The following is a 10,536-nucleotide window of genomic DNA, read 5'->3' as shown; positions in this document are numbered from 1 at the left end:
CTAGATATCAATTGCACTCTTGCTCGAGTCTCCTTGTAAAAGTTAAAAATTTTAGTAGTGCTCGACGAAGGCTCGCGCTCGCTGATTGCATTTTCTTTCTCGTTTCTTTCTTCTTTTTATTTCTCTCCCCTCTCAATTCATTTACATTGCTATTATTTCGTTATATTGCGAGTGATTGCGAGCGGCCTATCGTGCTGCTTTTTTTTTTTTTTTTTTACTCGTGGAAACATACACATTATCGTATATCAATACTTCGTAGTCCAGTCTAAAATCAATCTCGGCTATGATCTACCTAGAGCGTATGTATATTAACCGATTCTTTCCCCGTCACGAGATTATCAATATAATAATATCGTCATCCTGCTGTTGTGTAACTGTGTGGGACAATGATGCGCCTATTACATAATAAATAACAGTTTCGCCTATTAGCGATAATTGATAACGCTACTTCTACGGAAAATTAACGCGACACGCGGCGTAAACGTGCGACGGATGGGTTTCTCTCTCTCTCTCTCTCTCTCTTCTGCTATCTTTCTTTTCTTTTTCCACGTTTCCATACATACGTGTCCGCGATACGTACGCGAAGAAAAGAACAAACAAACAGAATCGCCGATGTATCGGGGGAAGCGTATCCCATATCTCGATGATAAACGCTGCGGAGTCTCACCCCCGGAATTTGCAATCCCGGAGCGTATCTCGCGAATCCTCTTATGTACGTACGTATATCTATGCGTGTGTACCTTATAATTAATTATAGCAGTAATTACGCATATGACGTGCGCGTGTAACATAGACTTGTGGGAACGCTTTGCGTTTCCGATCGATAAATAGTCAGCAGAGCGCGACTCGCGTTTCCTTCCACCTTTTCCCTAAAGCGTCGACACTTAACATACTTTTAACACCCTCGGCCGATCGAAGAATAACAGCGGCGCCCCTTGTGTATGTACAAGCCTCAATAAAACGAACAATAAAACGACGATCCCCGCGCGGAATAATCGCAATGATCGGGGCCGGATTCGGCCGGCTACGTCCACCTTGTAACCCAGGCGGATTCGAATCGAAGGGCCAAAGATTAAAAGATATACTTGGCGCGCTTGGATGATCAATAATACAATATATTATTCTTCTTCCGAGACAAATAACAGAATACAATAGATTATGCATATACAATTTCTAGCTGGTTAGACATATTGTTTCTTTTTTAGGCAAACTCTATTTCGTTATGCCGATGATCTCACGATTTCCGGCGCCGATCGTAATTTCTATTCTAATTCGAAAGTGAGACATTTCCATTTGCTTGGGTCGCAATGTAAAAAAAAAAAACAAAAAAACAAAAGAAGAAAAGAAACATCCATTTCAAAGAGAATAAAGTAAAGGAGTAAAAGTAAAGGAGTATATCTCGGAACAAAAGTTCTTCTAGTAATACAAATGTACTATTTATATTAAGCACATGCGCCAGAATGTATCGCGATTAAATTGTGAAAATAGGATGCTATATTCTAACGCTTATTATCAACAAGTGAGCATAAAATATATATATATGTACATATACATATACATATACACACCACACACACACACACACACAAATATATATGTACATCTATATATATAATGTGTGTGTACTTGTATAATTATATATTATAATATATATAATTATATATAAATAATTATAATATATAACTTTATATATGATGTGTACTCATGTGTATATATATGTTCACATATGTGCCTAGTACCTTTCTACTCGATCCTGAGTAAGGTCTGTGCAAATAATGTTAAGAAATTAAAGGATACATTTTCTGGTTTATTTTTATAGCCTAGAGACATCATCTTATAAAACATAAATCGCTAAAAGCGATATAATTCACTTAAATATATATATATATATTTATATATATATAAATATATTATAAATATATATATAATATATTATATTATATATATATATTTATATACATATATATTATATATATATATATATATATATATATTTAGTATTTCTTTAATTATCGTTTTTAGAGGGAGGGAGGGGAAAGATGGGCGAATCGCGATCCGGTGAAAATTCGCTAATTGTCTGCCTCATCATTTATATATCAAAAAAGGAGTGCGCAATATTGAATACGTTCTACGAATACATATAATGTCCTCAACACGATGCTGTAAAATGTAAATGTGGTTGATGAATGACATTATCATACATTTATGAGAGAGAAACAAGTTGTGTTTACATGTGTATACTCATTAAGGGAAATACAAAATTTATCAGCTGCCTACTTAAAAAGTTTGTTTCTTTTTCTTCTTTTCCCCTTTTTTCTTTTTTTTTTTAAATATCGACGTAGCATAAATTGTGTATTTGCGTCTCACTCACATGAATGTGTCCTATATATATGTACAATAACGCAGTTGTAGCTTTCGCGAGATCGGCGCGAAATCTCTGTGCTCCTCACAGAATCAATCGTTGCGCCCATGCAATTTATAAATTTAACGATCTTTCTTCTTTTTCTTTCTCTCTGCACAATTTCGTGCTACTTTCCATACTTCTCAGAATAAATTTCTACCTAAACGAAATAAAATCACGCTCTTTCCGCTTTCGCTCGAAAATCGTCCGCAATTTTACGACTCCTCTCGATTAATATTCTTAAGGATTTATTATGTCCAAGTGTCTTGCTCATGTACATGATTTTTTTGCACGTGAGGACGAACAAGCTAGCGACGTGAGTAGAAAGCATTTCGCCAATGGCAAAATTGTCAAAGCGCGCGTGCGCGCACACACAATCAATTCTAGACTAATTCTCTCTTCGAACCTAACGCGTTTAATCACATCACTTTAGATATACTAATCGCAACGTGATTCAATACGTATGTGACGTATATCATCCTATAGAAAATATGTTCCCACACTTTCTCACATTTATACCATGTAAGTGTAAAAAAATTTTTCTGTATCGTTACACTGTTCATCTTTTGCTCTTTTTATCTTTCTTTCTTTCTGTCTTACTTTTAAGTCTCCTGGCTTCTCGTTAGAACGTAAAATTCACTAAATACATCGTCAGCAGGAGGTGTACTTTCCTCATAAACCGACATGCAATGGCATTAATTACGATGACGATGATGATAAACCACAGGGTTAAAACACATAGTCAGGGCCCGCCATGTCTATTGCCCATCGGAATTTATCCCTTTGAGTCTTGTTATAAATTTTCTCGATCGGGACATTGTGCTTTTTACACCTAAAGAAGCGTAGAAATACGATGTAAATATATAGAAAATAATACGCAAATACTAACATTAAGTAAAATATTTAAAATAACATACAGTATCACTATTAGCAATATATAAGATACAAAAAGATTCAAAACGTAAAATAAAAAGAAGTGTAGAGATAAAGAATATCAAGTAATATATAATAAATTAATAATATAAATAATAAATTAAAATTATAAAAATAAAGAAATTTGACAAAAAAATAGAAAATACACTTACCATGCAACAGAAATTCTAGGATCGAGATAATTCAGTTTGGAGGTACCCAGCGCGATCTCTTTATTCTCCTCTCGATCAGTTGCTTGGACCTCTAGCTTCGTCAATTGTTCCTTCAACCTTTCCAGCTGTTTCTTCTTCTTTTCATATGTTCTATAAAAACATCACAAATAAATCAGTTATAAAATAGATTTAATAGATTTAATTGTTTATAAATTGAAATAATTATAAGTTTTGTATATATGAAATTACGATGATTAAATTTTCATTAATAATAAAACAATAAGTAAATAATATAAGTATAATATAAATATAATAAATATAATAAATTATATAATAAATCGTATATAAGTTATTATTTAATAATTTAAATTTAATTTAAATTTAAATTTAATTATTATTTCGCTAAATTTGAATTTAATTAATTTAATTTAAATTTATTATTTCGTATAATTGTTATATAAAATATAACAAAAACATACACTTTTTCTTTCACCGAACCGTGTTTCGCATCACGTTTGGCATCTTTCACTTGCAACTCGCACTCGGCTATCGCCTCTTTCTTCGCATCAATCTTTGCCTTCAAGTTCTCCATGGATTTCGCGTGCGTCTTTGGCACAGAACGCTGATGATTACACAGTATGGCAACGGCGCGATTGGCTCGATTATAGGAAAGAATCTTTTCTGCCTCCACGTCGTTTGGATCTGTCAATTTGTCGAGCTGCTGTTGCAACGTCCACGACGCGTTATAAGTTCTGAATACTTTAGCGGTGAGACCTTCCATTAATTCATTCAGATGTTTGTTCATCACAGTAGTATTGAGACGGTCGAACAGATCATCCCCGGGTGATTTATTCTCCATAAAGAGCTGCAGGTTTTTAAATACGCGCTTTTCCACTGGTACCTCGTTATAATACCGTATGGAATCTTTACCTGTGAGAGTAATCAATTTCGTTATTGTTACAATCATGTTGTAATGTTAAGAGATAAAAATATGCATTTTAAATACAAGTTTCTGTTATGTGTAATAAAAAACTGATTATTACCTAAGAAATCAAATACAACGACATATTCCTTGCCATCCTTTTGTTCATGCAGCTTGATATGCTCCACTCGCAACGAACAGCAACCCACGGTATCTGCTTGATCCTCATCCTTCTCGTTGCCAGCCCTAAGCGCTAGTTTGTCGATGAAGTAAAGAGCAACGGCTCGTTGCCTAATGCGCATTTCTTTACTTTTCCAATCCTCTCGATATTCGGCGCGGATTTTGTCAATCGATTGCGCCAGTTTTCGCGCTGTCTCATACTTCTGCCAGTCCTTCTCACCTTTAAGCTTGCTAGACGGGTTTAACATCACGTACTTCACTTGGCCTTGAACGTTTTCTGTCCAAGATGCAAGCCATGTGACATTAGGATCGTGTCGCACTTCCTTCCATTTGTGACCGGACGGTGGTTTCGGTATATTCGAGTCTTTTGAGCAATTAATGAGCACGTCCTCTGGCAACACACGCTTCTTCAGCTTACCCATTTTGGGATGCTCACCCCGACCCCTGAACAAGCCAGGTGGTTCAATTTTGAAGTTACCAATTTTTTCCTTATGCCCGTCGATAGAACAAAAGCCATATTCCTTCTGTATCTCCTCATTCTTCTCCTTAATCTTCTGCTTTTCTTCCTTCGTCATAGCCTTGCGTTCTTCGCTCTTCTGGACAAAGTATGCATGCATCTCCTTGAAGTTGCACTTGGTCAGATCAGTAATCTTGGCACGTTCTGATTCAGTCATCACTTCTCGCCAATCATGAAAGAAGTTATTATTGAACGTAGCCTTGGTCGTATAATCATGATCCAGCATACGCGCATAGAAAGTCGCTACCTCCTCTGTATCTTGGCTTAACTTCATCTCCTTGCCATTATAATAAAACTTGACGGTGGGAGGCAAAGGTTCGTAGGGTGGCGCAAATACTGGTCCCTTGTGCTCCAAGAAATACCATTTCGTGCCATCACTCTTCTTCTCTTCCTCCCACCTGAAAAAAATTTTGATGTTAAATTACATTAAAAGACATATGAATTATTAGGTCATGCTAAATTTAAGAACGAATAAACTTTTTAAAAATGAAACACATTAAGTGATACATAAAGAAATTATATTAAGTTTCAAGATGACATAAAATAAAATTCTACGATTATAAAAATGCAAAAGATAAAAGATTCAATTCCAATAAATTCTAAAGAATATTACAGACATAACCTCAAAATCGACAAATTCTTCATTTTATAAACTACATAACTGCAGCTATTTCCAGGATCAAATAAACGTCTCGCTAAGAGACGAACCATTAAATTTTTTACAAGGTTCCGCATCTATATATCTTTCAGTCATTCACATCTTTTATTTGAGAATTAATGAGAAACCAAGATACATGTCCGAAAAATATATAGGTTATGATAACTGATTTTTTTGGAGGATGTAAACTTTTGTCCCTAGGAAACAAACGCTCCTATTAAGCCAGCGGCACACGATACTTTTTTTTCTTGCTAGTTGCTAGCTGGATTCGCATGCTTGTTGAACTCTTGTCTTTGATTGGTATATTTTTTTAGATCCAAAAGAATATACCAATCAGAGATAAGAACTCAACGAGCACGCAAATCAGCAGGAAAAAAAAGCATCGTGTGCCGCTGGCTTTAAATAGCAACCGCACATACGCATTATATCCAATAGAAGCACATATTTTCTAAGGATCTTAAAATAACTTTGTTGTCTCTAGAAATAAAATTCACTACTGGACATTGTGGCTGCGTTCCGATATTCACTGCCACTACTGAAAATATATAGTTTAGGTCACGTATATTATAGCTTTTCAGTCACTAATAATGAATATCGGAACGCAGCTTGTATATCGAATGCACAAACTTAGCCAGCGGCACACGATGCTTTTTTTCCTGCTGATTTGCGTGCTTGTTGAGCTCTTATCTCTGATTGGTATATTCTTTTGGATCTAAAAAAATATACCAATCGAAGACAAGAGTTCAACGAGCTAGCAAATTAGCAAGAAAAGAAAGCATCGTGTGCCGCTGGCTTTATATTAAATCAGTAAGAAAGAAAAAAATAAGACCAATATTTTATTTGTCAACGCGTTGATTAGCTATAAATAATGAAGTTTTCAAGTCTTCCAAAATTCTGTATCTTACAACGGACCCGATTGTCCACGTTGCCAATTAACCAATTTGAGATAAAATTATTTGATTGATCCAGTGGAAAATCTCCAGGTATTTAAGTGGCTGTATCCAATTGCAACGTGATCAAACGAGACGCTCCCTCTTACAATTAATCAAAGATATTGTACAAATTAAATATTAGTCTCAGCTTATAAAAATTGAGGAAAACGATGTGATTATATAATCATTGGTTTGGAAGACTTTGAGTATTCTCACCATTTCCAAACTTCTTGCTCCTCCTCTTGCTTCTTTTTCCTCGGGCTACCACCTTCCGTTTTCAACTTTGTATTCTTCTTCTTTGGTTTCTATAAAAGGAATGCAGCATGAGATAGTCTATTTTATAACTTATATTTACATTAATTTATGAAAAAATAATCAAAGTAACTTGCCAACCTGTGTCTCTTCAGCCTCGGCGTCAGAATCATCGTCATCTCCATATTTTCGTTTCTTTTTCTTTGTCTTCTGGCTAGTAGCCGGTTTTTTGGATTTCTTACGTGCTGACAGTGGAACGTCTTCATCTTCATCCGAGTCAATCTTTCTCTTCACGTTTGGCAATACCTTCGATCTTGAAAACTGTATCAATATATCCAAACAAATTATGATATTAAAAATCATGTTAATTAACAAAAAATAATCTTTAAATAATATCTTTAAAAATATTAAACAATCTCTAAAAAATGCTCTTCTTTTTTACATATCCAACTATTATAATTAAAAGCAAAATTTACCAATGGTTTATCCTCTTCTGATTCTTCTTCCGTTTTTAAAGTTGTATTATGAAGATCTGATAATCTGGTATCATTTCCGTCGGTCGAATCCATACTAACATCCTCCTTGATCGGTTCATCATCGTCATCCTCTTTGATATACAACGGTCGCTCGCCGCCACTGTCATCATCATCGTCTAAATCTGGTTGTGTCATAGGTTCCTGAGAAAAAAATCCATTTTAATATTTTTTATTTATTCCTTAATGCGTAATCACAACATGAGATTTTACCTCTTTTATCTCAGATTTGATTTCTGTATTGTAATGAAATCCTTCGTTAATTGAGTGATTCATTTTCACGTTTGGTTCTTCCTTTATTTTAATCTCCTCCTTATCCTTCTTTTCTCTTTCCTCGCGATGCTTAGCTGAAATTAAAGAGAATAAGTGAAGAAAAAGTACAAAATGAATATTTACATAAATATATTTTATATAAATATTGCTTACATTTATCCTTGTCGTGACGGTGGCGGTCTCTATCTTTTTCATGACGATGTTTATCTTTACTGCTAGAACTTTCTCTATGCTTGTCTTTTTCCGACGAACGATGTTTTTCTTTATCGCCCAAAGAGTGAGAAGTGGAATGTCTATCCTTGTCCTTTTCCGAATGTTTTTTGCCATCCTTATCCTTGTCCTTCGAAATACTTCGATCCTTGTCTTTGTCGCGCGAGCTAGAGTTCAAGGAACTACTGTGTCTATGTCTATCTTTATCCTTACTCTTGGCGTCCTTGTCCTTATCTTTGCTCGAACTGTCTTTGTCCTTAGAACTGCTATGATGCCTAATAAAAATGTATCATCATCATTCCTCAATTAATCTCTTATGAAGTACTTTTTGTTTTTTCATTTTACCTGTCCTTATCTTTGGAACTCGATTTGTGATGATGTTCCTTGTCTCTGTTCTTGTCCTTTTCTTTATCCTTACTGGATGAACTACTTTTATGTTCCTTGTCCTTACTAGACGAGGAGCTCTTTTTGTCCTTGTCTTTATCCCTATTATTGCTTCCATCGTGCTTCTCCTTATCCTTAACGGAACTGGAGCTATGTCTGTGCTTATCTTTGTCCTTATCTCTGTGTTCACTCTTGTGATTTTTGTCCTTTTCTCTGCTTCGATCTTTATCCTTATGATCCGATTTGTGAGATCGCTCCTTATCTTTGTCTCTGTGCTCAGATTTGTGTTCCCTTTTTTTATCAAAACCGTTGGTCATGCCATTGATATGATCTAAGAAAATTAAATAGCAAAGAGTTGAAATTTCTAACATTGCATAAAAAAATTTTTAATGTACATAAATTTTATGCAATAAAAATGTAATATATGCATAATATATAATGAATAATAATAATATAATATAATAAAATAATATATGCATATATAATAAAATAAAAAAAATAAAATAGAAATAGATCCTGATTGAGATCCTGATTCAAAAACGGAAATAGCTTTAAATAGATCGGAAGCGCTTTCCGCTTAATCCGGTTTAATGAGATTCTTAGGGGAAACGTGCACCTGGAGCTCCGCATAAAAAAAATCACAAACGAAAATTCGCGCACTCCTTTAAAGTCTCCATGTGACTCACTTATTTTATGTATTGTTATGCATCAGCAGAGCATCCACGACAATCTTATCGCCGATTGAAATTAATTTTTCGACAAAAAAATCCGGAAAGTATTTTTCGAGAAAAAAATTGCGAATCTTGAAATTTCAAAGAAACGCGATACTCTCTCGTTCAACGTGAGAAACAGCAACTTTCGCATCGGGAAATTCGCGAATCTCGCCTTTCGGCGCTTCTTCCCTGGACAGAAAGGAGACACGTGTTCGATCTCCCTTCCCTTCCCCCTACCCTATGGAGAACGATTAGGATTTTTGGCTAAATTCTCACTGGCTGATTTTAATTCAATCGTACATTCTCGAATCTTCCTCCAATCGGTCATTGTTCACTTACGCTTGTCCGTGAGAACGAGTGAGAAAACTTACCACTGTGATTCCCGGAGACGCCGCCGCTCTCCTTGGTCTTCCTTTCCTGAAAAATACACGAGGCTTCACATTCAGCGCACGGAGGCAGCGTGAGCGCGAAAGAGCGTCCGCCGAGAAAACTACATGCCACGGAGGAGTAGCTCTTGGCTCTCAGGTTCGCCCGCGCCACGGCGGAACTTAGCCGCAGACGCCATTTTGGGACTTAGAAAAATTTCGCGTCGGCACGGTCGACCAAGAGGCGAGAGCACTCACACGATACGAGAGTCGCGAAAACGCGGCAGTAGGCGATCGCGGCGGTACGCACGGATGCAAAACGCGACGCTTACCGGGTCCAGGTTCACCTGCGGCGCCGCCTGCTCGAGCTCCATTTCCCGACGCAAGGAACCTGTACAACGCGGTCAGCGATGACTGCGGCGCGAGGTTCAGCTGCGCTGCCGACAGAGTGAGAGACAGACCGTGTGGATGGTTGACTGGCTGGCTGTGGCTGGCTGGGCACGCACGCACGCACGCACGCACGCACGCACGTACGCACGCACGCATGCACGTACGTACGTACTGCACGTACGCGCACGCACGAACACACACGCACACACGCGCGCACAGCGGAGTTCCGACGAGTGCGCGCCTCCGTTTTGTGTCTTTGCACGCCGTCCCGTTGCGATATCCGCGAGATATGGAGAGAAAGAGAGAGAGAAATATAAAAGAAAGAGAAAGAGAGATGAACTTACTTCCACCGCGAAGCACACCCACCCTGTTAGACGTCTGACGAGTGACTGTCCGTGCGCGCCGCGACGCCGCGCAACCAGTCTAAGTGCCAGAAACGCGTGAGCGCGCATGCGCCCGCTCGCCCCGCCTCTTCGATCTCCGCGCGAGTAGACCAGACGCGATCCCGATCGCGCGGCCGATCTGATCCGATTTGATCCGAAAGAGTCATTCACCGCGAGGCCGATTGGAACCGGTATGATCCCGCAGGCGAGTTCAATCTCCGATGTACGAGGACTATTTTAATTTCGTTGTGAGAAAAACCCGCGCTCTTCATAAAATGTTATCCCAAAGAAGAGAAAACGAAATCCAACTGAATTTTACTGATTTTAATCGCTAATCC

At 37.4% G+C, this 10,536-nt stretch overlaps 1 protein-coding gene across 2 annotated transcripts; it reads right to left on the bottom strand.

The window, feature by feature from the left end:
• Window positions 1-1,094: 1,094 nt before the first annotated feature.
• On the bottom strand, window positions 1,095-10,213 carry Top1 (DNA topoisomerase 1). Of its 2 annotated transcripts, XR_967762.3 has the most exons (13): window positions 9,758-10,213; window positions 9,432-9,477; window positions 8,309-8,678; window positions 7,907-8,238; window positions 7,694-7,827; window positions 7,424-7,624; window positions 7,089-7,268; window positions 6,912-7,000; window positions 4,530-5,503; window positions 3,966-4,416; window positions 3,487-3,636; window positions 2,777-3,233; window positions 1,095-2,505 (listed from the first exon to the last, which is right to left on the bottom strand). XR_967762.3 is itself a non-coding variant. In XM_011637709.3 (12 exons), exons 1-12 carry the CDS (start codon window positions 9,797-9,799, stop codon window positions 3,131-3,133), a joined length of 3,072 nt encoding a protein of 1,023 aa, XP_011636011.2. In that variant the 5' UTR covers window positions 9,800-10,213; the 3' UTR covers window positions 1,095-3,130. The 2 variants fall into 2 exon arrangements, 1 of the variants encoding a protein (XP_011636011.2); XM_011637709.3 differs by having other exon boundaries at window positions 1,095-3,233.
• Between the last annotated feature and the right edge of the window lie 323 nt (window positions 10,214-10,536).

The sequence above is a fragment of the Pogonomyrmex barbatus genome, unplaced genomic scaffold (genome assembly GCF_055798465.1).
Source record: "Pogonomyrmex barbatus isolate J1 unplaced genomic scaffold, ASM5579846v1 scaffold1, whole genome shotgun sequence".
NCBI classification, from domain to species: domain Eukaryota; kingdom Metazoa; phylum Arthropoda; class Insecta; order Hymenoptera; family Formicidae; genus Pogonomyrmex; species Pogonomyrmex barbatus.
The sequence above is the reverse complement of the archived record's forward strand: the minus strand, read 5'-3'. Positions and strand labels throughout refer to the sequence as shown.

Bases quoted from the DNA above. Each gene is read 5' to 3' on its own strand.
- Top1 (XM_011637709.3), bottom strand. From the start codon at position 9,799: ATGGAGCTCGAGCAGGCGGCGCCGCAGGTGAACCTGGACCCG. The intron at 7,828-7,906 runs GTAAGCAATATT...CTTTAATTTCAG, and splicing joins CCGTCACGACAAGGATAAAT to CTAAGCATCGCGAGGAAAGA. The intron at 5,504-6,911 runs GTGAGAATACTC...AATTTTTTTCAG, and splicing joins GAGCAAGAAGTTTGGAAATG to GTGGGAGGAAGAGAAGAAGA.